Source organism: Carcharhinus amblyrhynchos, chromosome 4, assembly GCF_965287045.1.
Source record: "Carcharhinus amblyrhynchos chromosome 4, sCarAmb.v2.hapA, whole genome shotgun sequence".
NCBI classification, from domain to species: Eukaryota; Metazoa; Chordata; class Chondrichthyes; order Carcharhiniformes; family Carcharhinidae; genus Carcharhinus; species Carcharhinus amblyrhynchos.
This window is the reverse complement of record NC_137327.1, coordinates 98,939,249-98,957,444: the sequence shown is the minus strand read 5'-3', so window position 1 is coordinate 98,957,444 and position 18,196 is coordinate 98,939,249. Positions and strand designations below refer to the sequence as shown.

At 42.8% G+C, this 18,196-nt stretch overlaps 1 protein-coding gene across 7 annotated transcripts in view; it reads left to right on the top strand.

Annotated features, from left to right (window-relative positions):
* The window catches only part of LOC145342242 (ATP-binding cassette sub-family C member 5-like), a 188,064-nt gene that overhangs the window by 150,978 nt on the left and 18,890 nt on the right, over positions 1-18,196 (top strand). For 5 of the 7 annotated variants that reach the window (XM_080187638.1, XM_080187637.1, XM_080187636.1 and 2 more), the window contains 5 exons: positions 1,307-1,436; positions 4,979-5,132; positions 8,827-8,955; positions 14,490-14,676; positions 16,466-16,555. In XM_080187638.1, coding sequence (XP_080043764.1) covers positions 1,307-1,436; positions 4,979-5,132; positions 8,827-8,955; positions 14,490-14,676; positions 16,466-16,555 — 690 coding nt within the window. Of the gene's footprint in view, positions 1-1,306; positions 1,437-4,978; positions 5,133-8,826; positions 8,956-11,330; positions 11,466-14,489; positions 14,677-16,465; positions 16,556-18,196 lie in introns of those variants that run through there. The other 2 variants (XM_080187641.1, XM_080187642.1) reach the window with 2 other exon arrangements.

Sequence of the window (18,196 nt, the reverse complement as noted above, 5' to 3'; positions counted from 1 at the left end):
CCGATGATCACTCACCAATTTGCAGAGCTTCCCCTCCCCTCACCAATTACCACTCCTACAGATTTCCCACACTTGGCAGTCACCAGCCCTGCAGAGCTCTCCCCTTACATTCTCTGCCTTGCAGAACTCCCTCCTCCCACTGCAGAGGTCTCCCCTCCCCTCTCCCCTCTCCTCCATTATAGCTATACCCCTAGTCATGCCCTTGGCAAAGTTATTGCGCCTGGTGAACAATGCTAGGGTGCCCAGTACACACTGCCAAGCTGGCTCTGCCCCATGGGCCCTGTCTGGCCATGCCCTGGACCACCCACAGGACTTCAATGGCCTCCCATTCCCCCATGAGGCCATCACAGTGGAGACCAGTGATTCTCACCGGTGTGAAGCTCGACCGGTGAAACAATAGCATTCTGGGCTCACTAATGACATGGAAGACATGTCATTAATATTTAAATTGGCAAGGGCGCAAAGCTGATTTTGTCGGCAAAACAGGACTGGTGAGATTGTGTGAGGTGAGAAAATGGGCGTGAACCCAATTTTTCACTTCTCACGCAATCTTATTTCCTCACCTCGCAGAACAACAGGGGGACAAGGTCATAAGATCACATCCAGTGAGTTGATACAAATGGGATATGATTTGACATATACTGGGGAGTAACTGTAGGTTCTGAACAGTTTGTAATAGAAAAGGGGAAGAATGTAGATAGGGCTATTTAGGAAATGGGGAGACGTGTTAACACAAAAGATTTTTCGTATCAGACTGACTTAAATAACCCTTGCAGTTGGCAGTGGCTTATATGCTACTTCCTCCTCCAAATTTCTCTGCTGCTGTTGGCCTTAATTTGAATCAGCAGCAATTCAATGTTTGGCACTGAAGACCTGAGGACTGTGCATTTTAGGATGAACTTTCAACATTCCATAACTTGTAATTGTGCTTCCAAGACAAGGACAGTTGCCAAAGGTAACTTGTCCTTTCAAATGCAGGGATGTGTTTATCTTCTTTGTTCTCATAAGATGATCCTAGGAAGTTCACTGGTGCCATTGCCAGACCATATAAGTAGACAGATAGCTCACCCTACCGCATTTCTGGTAACATGCCAGCAGAAAAGGATGATGCAGGCTAGCTGCGTCCTAAAAATTGCATTACCAAAATTTACATATGAATGAAGTGCATCATCGTTTTCCCATCACACGTAAATAGCATTTAGTGAGTTTGATTACATTCCCTCTACAGGAATTGATTGCAATAGAGTTCTACTGAACTATTGGTTATTTAGATATTTAATAATTACATATCATCTACTCTGAACAGTGCACACTCCGGGCCTCCTCCAAGCTGCATGATGCACTATTTAAGAAAATCCTAAGGAGCCCAATGCAGTTTTTTGACACAACTCCGTTGGGACGCATTCTAAATAGGTTTGCTAAGGATATGGATGAAGGTAAGATCTGACTGTTAAGATCTGGTTGTAAAATGTTTTAAAACTTAATGGTTTATTTACTGTGTTGATATTTCAGTGTGTTGCATAGCACAGTTGTAAGATGTGCATTTATATCGTGCCGCGAATAATTTTAAGAAGGAACAACAAGACAATGTTGAGAACTATTCATATGGAGGAAAAAGATAAGGCGAAGTTAATCACTTCATTGTGACAGCAGGTAGCTCAGAGAGTGCAGTTTTACTGTCACTTTCATATCAGCATGAAATGCTTTTGGGTGCATGTCAAATGAGAAATGATAGTACAAGTTGGGTTTCAGCCTGAAACTCTCAGCCAAATATGTGAAAGCATCCCTGCAGAAGAATATCTTGCAAAGCTTTGAGTTTGCAGTGCTGGAACATTAGTCCATGCCTAGTATGCACAGTATATCAAAATAGGAGATTATTAAATTTAAATATTTAAGTGATTCTTCCTAAATCCAGCTTCAGTGGCAAAATGACATATGCAATTTAATCGCCCCACTCACCATGGGGATTGGAGCAGGCGAGGGACAGACAGTGGAAAGGTCCATGGGGTAGACAGTGAAAAGGTCCAATGACCTCGGTCTCAGGTCGAGCAAGGCCATAAAATCCCACCCAAGACTTTTTTCGTACTAATCTGTCCAGATTAATCTGGTAGCACAAGCTTTCGAAGTTTCGCTCCTTCTTTACCTGAAGAAGGAGCGACACTCTGAAAGCTTGTGCTTCCAAATAAGCCTGTTGGACTTTAACCTGATGTTGTGAGACTTCTTACTGTGCTTATCCCAGTCCAACGCCGGCATCTCCAAATCATGATTAATCTGAGCCAAGCAATTTTTCTGTGTCTGTTGACAGAATACAGGTTTTAGTTTGACTTTCTGGAAACAATGTTCATTGATATTAAAGTTTGGTGCCACTTTGGACTGAGGTCCTAATGCAATAGAGGAATGGTTTTCTGACTGCACAATGCAGCTGTTGGACATTATAATCTGTTGCTACCAGATCTAGCATCAGGGTCTGTCTTAAGAGTACCTTGAAAGAGAAAGGTGGTAAATAATTAACAAAATCATACTCCCTTCAATTGGATTTTTAAAAAGAAAATTTGGAACCATTGTAGTATAAAGAACAAAAAACAAAACAGCACAGGAACAGATCCTTTGCGATAAGTGATTTTTATCTTTCTGTTTGCCTCCCGTTCATGTGTTTATTAAGATGCGCCTTGAACGTTCCTAAAATGCCTACTTCCAACACCTCCACTGAGTGCATTACAGGTACCCATCACCCTCTGTGCGAAAAACTTCCTCCGCATGTCTCCCCTAAACTTACCACCTCTCACCTTAAACCTGTACTCTCGTGTAGTTGACTTTTCCACCTTGGAAAAAAGCCTCTGATTTTCCACTATATCTATGCCTCTCATAATTTTGTCGAGCTCTATCAGCTCACATTAGAAGGGACCCTTCACTATGCCCCTACAGGGCTTTCCAGGATTGTTGTGGTGCACTGTGCTTTTCACAGCATATCTGGTTGCAGAGAAATCTGTGATGGATTCATCCAGGCAGCAAGTTGGGAGAATAATCAAGAGTCCTGCTTCACCAAACCATCCCCACCAAGATTTTCCAATCCACTTTATTTGCAAAAGTTTACCAGTCAATCAATGCAGTCATTCTCATCCCCTGCCCAACCATTGCCAGCATTCTGCATTGGGTTGCTCAAAATGTCGTTCAGATGCCTGAACACATTAGAAGGGAAGATCCAGTAAAGCTTGGAATGTCCTGCTTCCTCCAACTGGAACTCCCCACTGCGGTCCATGTTACCAGCACTTGTATGTGATGCAGGATAGCAGGACTAGAGGACACAGCCTCAAGATAAGGCGGGGGGGGTGCAGTTTAGATCAGAGTTGAGGAGGAACTTCTTCACTCAAAGGATGATGAATCTCTGGAATTCTCTGCCCATTGAAGTGGTGGAGGCTACCTCGCTAAATACATTTAAGTCACGGGTAGATAGGTTTCTGACAGACAGGGGAATTGAGGGTTATGGGGAGAAAGCGGGAGAGTGGAACTGATCCACTTCAGATCAGCCATGATCTTATTGAATGGCGGGGCAGGCTTGAAGGGCTAGATGGCCTGTTCCTGCTCCTATTTCTTATGTTCTTATGTTCAGTCCTCACTTGTAATACAGAACCCACTGAGGCCCATGTATTTGCACTGGTGGAGGGTACACAGAAGTCATGTAAAAGTATATCCTCACAGTGTTCATCTTCCTCTAAGGACTCCTTGGGTTGGTTCCTGATCAGCTTTTATGTCACCCATGAAGGGTCTGTGAGAGATGAAAGACATGAATAAATGGTGATAGTGAAAAAGGATACAAACAATATGAATAATTGTTAAGTGTTAATTGATAGTGTGTCAACAAATGCTGTCAGCAGGCTCTGGACCATCCCCATCTCTCTAATGCTGACCCCTAATACATATGTCACTTCCTGAACTCCAGGGCTCTCTCCCCTGTGTAGTCATAGTGCTATGGATGGCTGTCATTCCCACCCTGGTTCTCTGCCCCTCTTTGGAGTTGTGCCCTCTCCTGCAATTAGGGAAGGGAGAATTCTGAGTGTGCGAGGTGGAACATATTGAGGATGAAATGAGAATATTTGAGGAGAATTACTGAGGGTGCCAGAGGGAAATACACTGAGTGTGATCACACAGATTTGAAGAGATGCCTTTTAGGAAAGAATGTGTGGAACTGCAAGGTATGTCAGTCAGAGGAGTGCTTTGGTGGAAAGTGTCAATCAGAGGTGCTGTGGTGGGAAATGCTACAGAGTGAAATGACTGCAACTTGCAAATGATATGACATCTGTCCAGACCTAATGAAGTCATTATACATTTTATTGCACTGTTGACCTTGGCATCACACTTGCTGCTGATGGCCTCCACTACCTCCAGTCATGCCTGCTTTGTAAGACTGGATGACCTTCTCCTCCCATCATCAGCAAGGAAGACTTCTTTCCTTGCTGTCACTGTTTGTTGTAGTTACCTCCAGGGACAAGTCCTCGAACCAGGGGCAGCTTCCCCTGTAATGCAACAGCTTTCTGGATCTTTCCACAGCAAGATCTCCTCCAGCCACAAATAAAGCTGTCTTTGACTAGCCAGGCACATGATCTTGTGCATCCATTCTGATTGGCTAGGGAACCAGAGGCATATTGTTGATGCTTTGCTGAATTAACCAGGTTTAGGATCTACAATAGGTATGCTGCATTTTGGCAGATATTAAGAGTCAAAATTTCCATCCTATGTATCTCCTTTTGCTTTCACAATCTGAAATGTGCACAACACCCAGTTAGAACCATTTTTGGTTGACTGCACAGGAGCTTCATCTTATACAGCAGGTGTAATGTTTTAAATCTATGTTCCTCAATTCCGCTGTATACCTTGTCATTTTATGATTGTTGAGAAAAAGCACACATTACATTATTATCAGTAATAAGGGGGGAAAAAAGCACTTCAATCCCAAACATTCTACCTTCTCTCTTTTCAGTGGATGTACGGCTGACCACTCAGACTGAGATGTTGATCCAGAATATCATTCTTATATTGTTCTGCCTTGGTGTCGTCAGCTCAGTCTTCCCATGGTTCCTTATTTCTGTGTTACCACTTAGCATTGTCTTCATGATCGTCAACAGAATCTCAAGGTAATTTCCCTTTGGCTCATTGTCCGTCAGTAAATTTAATACTAATGCAGAGAGGAGACTGTTCTCTTCAAGGAGTCAGATGTGAACCTGAGTTCCTAGCCTGCCGAGCAGAATCAGCATTTACTACTATGGGGACCATGGATGGGCTACAATCTTATTTTCCATTAATCTTTGCCTTATTGGTTTTAACAATTGTTTTTTTTATTAAAGATGAACATTAGGAACATCACACCAATTTTGCTAACAAGATAATGTTTTAAATCAATGATGTTCTAATCCTGCAATCAAGAGGCTGATAACAAAAAATATAGGATTTCTAAAAATCAATTTAAGGGGCTGTCTCTGCCTCTGACTAAATAAATGAATGGTTTTGGCAACACAGGTCATTATGGTGCCCAATTTGATTCATCTTATGGGATAATTTAGCTAATTTCAACCCAGGCAGGGCTGCTGCTCCACAACTAGCTTCATTGTTGCTGAATTAGCAGAAACAAGAATCAAACATCATTTCCATGCTGCTGAGAAGGGCCCATGTGAGTAGACTTAGTTGTGAAGAACATAACATAAGAACATAAGAAATAGGAGCAGGAGTAGGCCATCTAGCCCTTCGAGCCTGCCCCGCCATTCAATAAGATCATGGCTGATCTATCGTGGCTCAGTTCCACATTCCCGCCCTCTCCCCATAGCCCTTAATCCCCTCTCTTATCAAAAACCCATCAACCCGTGTCTTAAAAATATTTAGCGAGGTAGCCTCCACCACTTCAACGGGCAGAGAATTCCAGAGATTCACCACCCTTTGAGTGAAGAAGTTCTTCCTCAACTCCGTTCTAAACCGCCCCCCCTTTATCTTGAGCTGTGCCCCCTAGTCCTACTGTCCTTTCTGGGCGGGAAGAGTCTCTCCACCTCTATCCTATCCATCCCATTCATCATCTTGTACATCTCAATGAGATCTCCCCTCATTCTTCTAAACTCTAACGAGTACAAGCCTAGTTTATTCAGCCTCTCCTCATAGCTCAACCCCCTCAACTCCGGCATCAGCCTAGTAAACCTCCTCTGCACTCCCTCCAAGGCCAAAATATCCTTGCGTAAGTACGGCGCCCAAAACTGCACACAGTACTCCAGCTGCGGCCTCACCAATGCCCTATACAGCTGCAGCAAGACCTCCCTACTTTTATATTCAATCCCCCTCGCTATGAAGGCCAGCATCCCATTTGCCTTCCTGACCACCTGCTGCACCTGCAAGCTGGGTTTTTGCGACTTATGCACAAGGACCCCGAGGTCCGTCTGCACTGTCGCCTGCTGCAGTTTTTCACCACGTAAGTAATAATCCTTCCTACCATTATTCCTACCAAAGTGGACCATCTCGCACTTGCCAACATTGAATTCCATTTGCCAGCTCCTGGCCCATTCGCCCAGCCTATCTAGATCCTTCTGTAGACTCTCCACACCCTCCGCACAATTTGCCGTTCCACCAACCTTGGTGTCATCAGCAAATTTCGACATCATACACTCGGTTCCCTCCTCCAGATCATCTATATAAATGGTAAATAGCTGAGGCCCCAGCACCGACCCCTGGGGCACTCCACTAGTCACCAACCACCAATCTGAATAGCACCCATTGACCCCCACTCTCTGCCTCCTATTTGACAACCAGTCCTCTATCCACGCTAACACCCTACCCCCAACTCCATGTCCCCTGACCTTCTGCAATAACCTCTTGTGAGGTACCTTGTCAAACGCCTTCTGAAAATCAAGAAAGACCACATCCACCGGCTCTCCTTTATCCACCACCCTAGACACATCCTCATAGAACTCCAGTAAATTTGTCAGACACGACTTCCCTTTAACGAAACCGTGCTGCGTCTGCTCTATCAAGCAATTCCCCTCAAGATGCCTCGCTATTTCCTCCTTGATGACGGATTCTAACATTTTACCTACAACAGATGTTAAACTAACTGGTCTATAATTCCCTGCCTTTTGCCTGGCACCCTTCTTAAACAGTGGCGTAACATTAGTCGTTTTCCAATCTTCCGGCACTTCCCCGGAATCCAGCGATGTCTGGAAAATAACCACCAATGCATCCACTATCACCTCCGCCATTTCTTTCAGAACCCTCGGATGCATTCCATCCAGTCCTGGGGACTTGTCCACAATCAGCCCCTCCAGTCTGTCTAGCACCGCCTCTCTAGTAACAGTAATGTCATTGAGACCCTCCAGTCCTACCACCTTTCCATCTCTAACACCCGGCAAATTATTCACGTCCTCCTCCGTGAAGACCGAAACAAAAAAGTTATTCAAGACCTCAGCCATATCCCCATCCCCTACCACTAAGTCCCCCTTCTCATCCTCTAAGGGTCCAACGTTCACCCTAGCCAGCCTCTTCCTTTTTATATATTTATAAAAACTCTTGCTATCCTTTTTTATATTAAGCGCTAGCCCAGCTTCATAGTTTCTCCTACTCTTCTTTATCAAATTCTTTGTCAATCTTTGTTGACATTTAAACCTCTCCCAATCCTCTTCTCTCCCACTACTCTTAGCTATTTACCATTTATATAGATGATCTGGAGGAGGGAACCGAGTGTAGGGTGTCGAAATTTGCTGATGACACCAAGATTGGAGGAAAGGCAAATTGTGCGGAGGGTGTGGAGAGTCTACAGAAGGATCTAGATAGGCTGGGCGAATGGGCCAGGAAATGGCAAATGGAATTTAATGTTGGCAAGTGCGAGGTGGTCCACTTTGGTAGGAATAATGGTAGGAAGGATTATCACTTACGTGGCGAAAAACTGCAGCAGGCGACGGTGCAGAGGGACCTTGGGGTCCTTGTGCATAAGTCGCAAAAACCCAGCTTGCAGGTGCAGCAGGTGGTCAGGAAGGCGAATGGGATGCTGGCCTTCATAGCGAGGGGGATTGAATATAAAAGTAGGGAGGTCTTGCTGCGGCTGTATAGGGCATTGGTGAGGCCGCAGCTGGAGTACTGTGTGCAGTTTTGGGCGTCGGGGGGGTTGAGCTATGAGGAGAGGCTGAATAAACTAGGCTTGTACTCGTTAGAGTTTAGAAGAATGAGGGGAGATCTCATTGAGACGTGTAAGATGATGAATGGGATGGATAGGATAGAGGTGGAGGTACTCTTCCCGCTCAGAAAGGATAATAGGACTAGGGGACACAGCCTCAAGATAAAGGGGGGGCGGTTTAGAACGGAGTCGAGGAGGAACTTCTTCACTCAAAGGGTGGTGAATCTCTGGAATTCTCTGCCCGTTGAAGTGGTGGAGGCTACCTCGCTAAATATTTTTAAGACGCGTGTTGATGGGTTTTTGATAAGAGAGGGGATTAAGGGTTATGGGGAGAGGGCGGGAATGTGGAACTGAGCCACGACAGATCAGCCATGATCTTATTGAATGGCGGGGCAGGCTCGAAGGGCTAGATGGCCTACTCCTGCTCCTATTTCTTATGTTCTTATGTTCTTAGCTACTCTAAACGCCTCCGCTTTTAGTTTAACACTTTCCTTCACCTCCTTCGCCTAGTTGAATATTCACAATGCAGACTTTTAGATGGTAACTACAATGAAATGATAAAAGACCACCAGTAGCTTTGGATATGTACATCAGTACATGCCTGTTGAGGGACATGAGTAAAAAGAGAGAACAGAAAGGACATGAATAATTGATGGTAATCTGAATTCTATACCTCTTGGCAGGGTGTTAGTTCGCGAGCTTAAGCGTATGGACAGTATCAGCCAGTCACCATTTACATCTCATATCACCTCCAGTGTGCAGGGTTTGGCCACCATCCATGCTTATGATAAGGAAATTGAGTTCCTGCAAAGGTAAGTAGCAAATACATTTGATCAAAACAAACTAATAGAATATATCAACTTTCAGCAAAACAAAATTAATTAATGTAAAAGATAAAATTCAAATTATATTTCAAGCATGGCAATCTTCTGTGGTTTGCACTTTAGTTGAAACTAAATATGGTCCTCAGGTAAGGCAAATTAGAGAGTGGGAGAATAGTTGGACCAATGCACAGTGGTAAGTTTCATCCCCATTTTCAAGTCTCATATTGTGTACTTTTTTCCCCATCATACTTAGATTGAGTATTATTGTTTATTGTAACATCATAACGTTTAAAGCAATTTGGGAAGCAAGAGAAGTAGAGCTGGTCAGAGAGAATAAGAACAATGGGATAAGCTTGCACAAGCAGTTCCTATTACAAATGTGGATGTAGCAAAGCAATATATAATGAAAGAAGTTGACACAAATGTGTGACAAAACAAGACAACCACAAGTTAGGATTTGTGGACAAGAATTTGCAGGAAGGTATTTAATTTTAATGTATTGTTATAGATAAAGAGGAATGGATATCAGTGTTGGGAATTTCACAGTAACTTCATTGTTAATGTAAGCTTTAATTGTGACGAATAAATAAACTTTAATGTTAGTTGTCAGTAGACATCCTTAATATATTAAGGCCAATGTTTTATGATACTCAGTCCATCATCTGAAACTTTTCCAGCTACCATTACCACCAGTGCCAGACTTTTAAACAACAATATTGATGGGCGTCTCAGTAGCACAATGGTTAGCACTGCTGTGTCACAGTACCAGCGACCTGGGTTTGATTCTCGGCTTGGGTCACTCTGTGGAGTTTGCACATTCTCCCTGTCTCCATGTAGTTTTCCTCTGGGTACTCTGGTTTCCTCCCACAATCTGAAAGACATACTGGTTAGGTGCATTGAGCTGAACAAGCGCCAGATTGTGGCAACTAGGGGAATTTCACAGTAACTTCATTGCAGTGTGAATGTAAGCCTTACTTATGACTAATAAATAAACTTTACTTTATTTCTCTCTTGTTTGATTTGATTTGATTTATTATTGTCACATGTACTAGCATACAGTGAAAAGTATTGTTTCTTGCGCGCTATACAGACAAAACATACCGTTCGTCGAGAAAGAAACGAGAGAGTGCAGAATGTAGTGTTGCAGTCATAGCTAGGGTGTAGAGAAAGATCAACTTAATGCAAGGTAAGTCCATTCAAAAGTCTGACATCAGCAAGGAAGAAGCTGTTCTTGAGTCGTTGGTATGTGACCTCAGACTTTTGCATCTTTTTCTCGGTGGAAGAAGGTAGAAAAGAAAATGTCCGGAGTACGTGGAGTCCTTAATTATGCTGGCTGCTTTGCTGAGGCAGCGGGAAGTGTAGACCAAGGTCACTGGATGGGAGACTAGTTTGCGTGATGGTTTGGGCTATATTCATGACCTTTTGCAGTTCCTTGCTGTCTTGGGCAGAGCAGGAGCCATACCAAACTGTGATACAACCAGAAAGAATGCTTACTATGGTGCATCTGTAAAAGTTGGTGAGAGTCATAGCTGACATGCCAAATTTCCTTAGTCTTCTGAAAAAGTAGGGGTGTTGATGTGCTTTCTTATCTATAGTGTCGGCATGGGGGGACGAGACAGGTTGTTGGTGACCTGGACACATAAAAAGTTGAAGCTCTCAATTCTTTCTACTTCATCCCCATTGGTGTAGACAGGGACATGTTCTTCTTTATACTTCCTGAAATCGATGACAATCTTCTTCATTTTGTTGACATTGAGAGAGAGATTATTGTTGCCGCGCCATTTCTCTATCTCATTCCTGTAGTCTGTCTCATCATTGTTTGAGATCTGACCCACTACTGTGGTGTTGTCAGCAAACTTGAAAATCAAATTGGAGGGGAATTTGGCCACACGGTCATAGGTGTATAAAGAGTATAGTAGGGGGCTGAGAACACATCTTGTGGGGCACTGGCGTTGAGAATGATCGTGGAGGATGTGCTGTTACTTATCCTTATGATTGTGGACCGTGAGTTAGGAAGTTTAGGATCCAGTCACAGAGAGGAGCCAAGGCCCAGGCCATGGAGTTTGGAGATGAGTTTCATGGCAATAATGGTGTCGAAGTCTGAGCTGTAGTCAATAAATAGCAGTCTGACATAGGTGTCCTTGTTATCTAGGTCTTTCAGGGTTGAGTGCAGGGTCAGGGAGATGGCATCTGCTGTGGACCTATTGCAGCGGTAGACAAACTGTAGTGGATCCAGGTAGTCCGGGAGGCTGGAATTGATTTGTGCCACGACAAGCCTTTCATAATGATGGATGTCAGAGCTACCCGCCGATAGTCATTAAGACGCACTGCTTGGTTTTTCTTAGGTAACGGGATGATGGTCATCTTCTTGAAGCAGATAGAGACCTCAGGTTGTTGTAAAGAGAGGTTGAAGATGTCTGCGAATACTCTGCCAATTGATCCGTGCAGGATCTGAGTGCTCGTCTGGGTATCTATTCCATCTGGGCCAGTCACTTTCTGTGGGTTGACCTTCAAAAAAACTGCTTGTTTTGTACAATTCAAAATTGTTTCTCTAGACACAGGCCAAATTTTGAAATATATCCTTTAACTATCCTCCTGGGTACTTTTCATGGTTGGGGTGAACATTGGAGTTGTGCAATGGGGAGGGGGCAACTAGACACTCATTGTGAAGTGAGGGGCAATTGGTTGCTTCGTGCCAGGGGGTGATCAGTTGGCCCATGCAGGGATGACCTGGCACCAGGCAATGCCAAATGGGTGGAGCCTAAGGGGAGGGGAAAGTTCTGGATGGGGCAGGACGTAAGGGGAGATGGAGGGAACATTGCACACTATGCAACTGGAATCGGGGGAGGGAGTACATTGCGCACTCTGCAATTGAGGTTCGGGTAGTGGGGGGCATGCTGAACCCTTTTCAACCAGCAATCAACTGGACCGGGGACGGGGGGGAGCAATCAACCTGGCTTGGATTGGAGCATGATCAGATGGCCCATGCAATGGTGGGGGGAAGATCGGCTGACCCAATACAGGGGGGCAATCAGTCTGCCATGCGGGTGGTGTAGATGATCGGCTTGCCCATCCGAGAAAGGGGGCAGCTAGGCACTCGTTGTGAAGTGAAAGGTAATCATGGCTTCGTGCGCAGGGGGGTGATCAGTTGGCCCAGGCAGGGTCTCGGGGTAGGTAGGGGATCAGCTGCGGAAGCCAGTGACAGCTTTTGCACAGAACAGAGAGATCTGCATATGCGCAATTGCGCCTCTGCTTTAAACTGTCAGCTTCTGGGGGAGCTTAAGCCCCAGACACTCTCCCTGCTGGTGGGAAACAGATCTTGCTTCATTTTTCCTCAGAGTGTGGTAAGATTGGATTTTTAACCCGCCCAAAAAAAAGGTGAGATTCTCTTCAGTTTTCATGCTCCTTCAGCACTTAGAATATTTTTGGTAAAATCTACCCCCTGCCCAATCTTGGAGTGAAAACTCCTTATGTCCGTTGAAGATTTCTTGTTGCCTTTTGGGACAAAGTGTCGAGTAAAGTCATGAAAATCCTCACTGAAAAGAAGTAGCTGGGGTGGAGCCCAGCCATCAATATGACAATTTGGTCAAAGAACCGGCTCCCAACCTGGCAACATTGAAGGTGTTATAGATGGTGACTGTCAAAATGCTTAAGGTTATAGACGATAAACTCAGCTTTATGGCACAGATTTTCAGTAATCATATTGCTGAACTGCAGAGTACTGATAAGAAGCTTGATGAAGCGGAAGAAAGAATCCTTATTGTCGTGAAAGCAGCTGCCTCAGTTGAAGCCCACTTTCAATTCTTGGAAATATCAGCTAGATAGTATGTCAGATATCCGATTGATTTGGAGAGCGTGGGCCAAAAGAGAAGTGTCTGTGTGACCGGCTTTCCAGAAGGAGCTAGGGCAAACTCCTGACTAAACTTTTGATAACTAGTTACAACGTTTTCTTAGTCTCAACATGAAAGCTGGCATATTAATCTTGTCCGAACCTGTTTTCAAGGCTTGATCCCAGCTGGTAATCATGTGCTTTCATAGCTTTGGTCACAATGATTTCAGTAAAGCTGGAAAGTGTCTGAATGTTATCTATGTACTTTGCCTTCCTTTATCATGCTACCCTGAGGGTGACATCTGATGGATTCTGAGGCTGTTTGACAATCCCATTTAAGGCTTTGGCCTCTCTAAACTTCATGGATGGCAATAATTTGGAGTAATAATCTACAGTTCATTGCTAATTCTGAAGTATACCCCTTGTCGTTACACTCCTTTTTTGATTTGGTGCTTATTTATTACATTGACATGCTGATCTGGTATATGAGCACTGAGGCAAATTTTGCCTGTTATCCTTTGAAAACTAGGCATTTGTTTATAATGTATGCATCTCTCAGCCTTTAATTGGTTCCCTTAATTACTCCGAGTTTAAGATAGATTTGATCCTATTATATCCTAATGTGCCAGTAGTGGAAGTGATCTACCTGCATTGCTTCTGACCCTGTGTTAAAACTGAATCCTAGTGGTTTAACAGCCTTAAAGAGCTTGAGAGTGTTGGGGAGCATGCTGGGTAGGTTAAATGGCATTAGTGATATGTGATATTTATCCATTTTTTCTTCTTATAATCCTTGCATCCATAATAGTGATATCTAATGTGAGTAGTGCCACTGTCGGGGAGGTGAGTGGATAGTTTGGTGTAATGGCTGCAGGTATGGCCCAATGAGTCCTCACAGCTGGTGAGGAAAACCCCCTAATGGTATTGCAAAATTTATTTCTCTAATTTTGTTATTTTGAGGTCAAAGAATCTCAGCCAGACTCCTGTAAAGCTGCAGACAAGGCACACATCCCAGGAAAATACATTGTTTTTTGTCACTGGTGTCTCTGGTACAGCTAGAGATGGGAAATGTATGCTTTTGTGCAGGCATAAATGTGGTGCAAGAATCTTTGGCTGATCAGCTTTTTCTATACCTATGTCAATATCGTTTGTTCTCTTTGGCTGAATATGCAATGGCAGTAACTATGAAAATCCTGCAATGTAGGTTACATGGCTCTGTCTCTAGTATCCTGTAGGTGAGGGTGTTCACTGTTATGCCATGTACTCATGACTTAGTCTTGCTATCCTATTTTCCCTCAATTTCTGAAACATCCTTTCATTGTTTGTATCTCCAGAGGTGCCATTTGTAATGAATAATCTGAACCAACTGTGTTGGTGCTGCCTTGTCTCTTTCTGTACTGTATATGTGGAAAAATTATTATGCTGCACTGTATCAATCTTTGAGAATTTATTACATTGTTAGTAGAATGGGAAAATCTTAAATAAAAATACATTGTTAAAAAATGATTGTTAAATGATATTTGTAAAAATACATGTCATTATTTTGGCTAGCTAATTTGTGATATCTGCTTTTGTGTTAAAAGTAGACAACTCTGCTGACATCTGGTGGTGGAAAATTGTGCATTAAAGCTATACACAAAGCTTTTCAGAAATCAGATTATTGCCTCTTCACTCTGTTGGTGCCATGCTTTCTTAGGTACCAGGAGTTACTGGATTGCAATCAAGGCCCACATTTCCTATTCAGCTGCGGTATGCGATGGTTGGCTGTTCGCCTCGATCTCATAAGCATCATACTCATCACTGTAGTGTCAGCAATGATGGTTTTCATGCATGGAAGAATTTCACCAGCCTATGCAGGCCTTGCCATCTCCCACGCAGTCCAGGTAACTTCAAATTAAGAAACTCCAGTAAAAGCCCATTAATAATATTTACCTGTGAATGAGTAACTGAACGGAAGCTGGTCAGCAAAGTTAGAAGATAGTCCCTATAATTATGTCCCAGCATTTAATTCATTCCCTAATAGCTGTAATTTTAGTTACGGATTATGTTTAATTTATAATGAACTGTAAAATTTCAACCAGGGTGATTGCAGAGATACTGCTCTTGTCCTTCATGCTCTGAGTTGTGGAGGAGCAAAATTAGCAACTTTTGGCACATCATGGCAGTGCATGTCAAAATGTTGGTTCACCTATGAATATCTTTCTCCTTTCATCTGGTGGTACTGAATACTCACTAATTACTTACAAATAATGGCAATAATGAGATACTGAAGAACTTTCCCTGAAAAGGATTTAAGACACTAAGGCGACACGGTGGCACAGTAGTAAGCGCTGCTGCCTTAAAGCATCAGGGACCAGGGTTCAATTCCAGTCTTGGGTGACTGTCTCTGTGGAGTTTACACATTCTCCCTGTGTTTGTGTGCATTTTCTCCGGGTGCTCCAGTTTTCGCCGACACTCCAAAAAAGCTTGGTATATTGGCCCTGCTAAATTGCCCCCTCGTGTATCCAAAGATGTGTCGGTTAGGTGATTTAGCCATGGTAAATGCACAGAGCTCTAGGGTAGGAAGGGAGAGAGAGCCTGTGTAAGACATCCTGATAGAGAGGTGGGGCAGACTCAATGGGTTGAGTGATCTCCTTCTAAATTGTAGAGATTCTATAATTCACTGCCTTTAGAAAGGACAGAAAAAAGAGATTAATATTCATTTGTGACATTTTTAGTGAATATAATCATATCCTATGATGCAGAGTAGGGCTCTAGATTTGCATAGTGAGAATCTGGAGTGGTCCGAAAAGGTCAAGTTTGAAAACAAATGTGGACACTTTGTGAGCCAGCAGGGGCAGAAGTGCTCTTTCTGGCTCCATCGAGATACATCCAGCCCTCCTGCCTTTGACACCCCCAGCGCAGCCCCATCCCATCTTCTTCTCATGTACCTTGTAACGGGGTTTGCATGGTGGTTAACCTCCATTCCCCATAACTTTCCATTCTGTCCATTATTGTTGACACCATTCCTGCTGACCTCAGGAGCAACCAATTTTAGCAGTTTTAAGTGAGACCTTGGAGTTAAAATCTCCAGGCCTCAGATTTGAGGCAACCACATTAATTGCCATCTGCCGCCGTTCCCACAATTCCAATTTCTGTCCCCAAGTATAACTCCACCCCAGTAACTCTTTGTATGGTCTTCCACTCAAAATCATTCTTTGTCAGGACCATACATCTATGAAATTGCTTATCTTACTTTGAGCTCCTCTCATCGTGCAATCTACAGACTTTTAAATCTAAACTTTAGGCCGCTTATTACCACTTGATTTAACATCAGTTTTCCTCATGCTTATCAACTTAATGTGCTAATGCATGGCTCTGACCCTTCACCTTCCTCAACCCAAAAAGAGATGTTGTCTTTTTGCACAGCTGAACTTAAGAGCCCTTCTGTTGAGGGGCTGAGGACACAGATGTCTGCCTTAAAAATGTCATGGCATAATGTGGTATAGCAAGATACTTTTGTACTGACAAATGCTTTTACATTTTTTTAGATCATAATTTTCATTTCAGCGAACTGCTTCCTATTATCTCTGAATTATCTTTGTGCCTTTTAGCTAACAAAGATACATTTGTGTCCTGAGTATATTCTTCCATAAGAATATCCTTTCTTCCCCCCTTGTTTTTATCTATCAGCTGACAGGACTCTTCCAATTTACGGTTCGCTTAGCCTCAGAATCAGAAGCCAGATTCACATCTGTAGAAAGGATCAGGCATTACATAATGGTAAGTTTTATAACTCTGATTACATCTCAGATCACATTTACACTTTTCCCGTAATTTACACATTAAACTTTATATGTAAACCTTACTTAAAATGTAAATACTTATTTTAGATAAATACTTGGATATGAAGTATTTAAATAGTAACTTGTTCCACAATGTTAAATTTCAAAGTCAAGTTGCTATATTCTCACCAAGTACATGCTGCTTAGATCTGTTCCATATCTGTACTATCAAACCTGTGTGGATCTATGATGTGGGACAGTGTGCAGAAAACCTGGATGAAAGAGCTTCATTAAAAGCTATTAATCCTGTCATAATGAGGTAGTCATTCATTTTTTGTTACTAGGTTGGTCATAGACACTACAGGATATGCCATCATGCTTGCAGTTGTTGCAGCTGTTTGCCTCATGTTACTTTTTCATTTAGGTCTTCATACACACTATCTTGAACTTTCTATCTGGGTTTTCCACATAGTATTTTGCTCAGCTGGGACCCACTTCATTATCTTTGGAAACACAGAATCAACTAAACCTATGGAACACGTGGCTGAGATTTCTAAAAGTACATTTGTTTGATGCAACAGATCAAAACTACTATTTCGTTACAGAATTTATTGATTAAATAAAACAAATAGTGGATGAAAATCTATGGAGAAGGCAGTGTTTTGACATTAGTGCCAGGATATCCTGTCACACCCAAATGCTAGCCCTGCCAAAATTTATGAGATTGAGGAATGTCATTTATTTGTATGTCAGTGATGGCACCTATATATTGTAGTACATCTAAGGTGCTCATCTTGCTCCCACAAGCCATAACTTGAGGTGAGACTCCTCAGTCTGGGTTATTAAGGAGTGCAGTGGAGATGTCCTAGATTGCCCCAGGAAACCACTGTTAGACCTCGTTGTAATGGGACCAAAGAGAAAGCTTATTTCCTCCTCAGGGGTCTAAGCCACATTCTATACTTGGACTGCTTCGTGGACACCACAAAATTAATTTGAGATTCTGGCAAACCTAGACTCAGCAGACACACTGCTGCTCATGATTGCCAAGTCTTAATGAGTTCAGGGCCATAGGACTAGTCGGTGACTCTTGGAGGCGGTACCACTTATGAGGTATGTTGAATTTCCCAAGTCAAGGCTAAAACCGAGAATGTCAGATCCTGTTCTAATATCTACGCCTCTCGATCCTCTTCTGGCAGAATTATAGCTATGTGCAAAGGCCATTGATTTTTGGCCCTTGATCGAGTACTAATAGTATCTTTTAATCATTATTCATTTCAATGTTGTTTGTCTCTTAAACTGTTTATTTGTTAGTAGTATTTTGTAGTTGTCAATTCATAACTATAGTTCCTATGTACTTTACCTCATCAACTAATCTTGAGGTTTTCTTGCACCCAGAATAATCTACACAACCCACTCATAAGTCTAAAAGAAGTGATTCATTAATTGATTAACTCAATGTTGAATTATTTTCTACCGAGTGTGACACAATCTTGAAAGATAATTTATCTGATTGTGCAGTGCTTCCTTGTCTTAAATAAAAATAGAAAACTCTAGAAATATTTGGCAGGTCAGCTAGCAACTTTGGAGAACAAAGTAGAATTATGTTTCAGGTTGATGACCTTGTCTTGCTTTGTTCTCT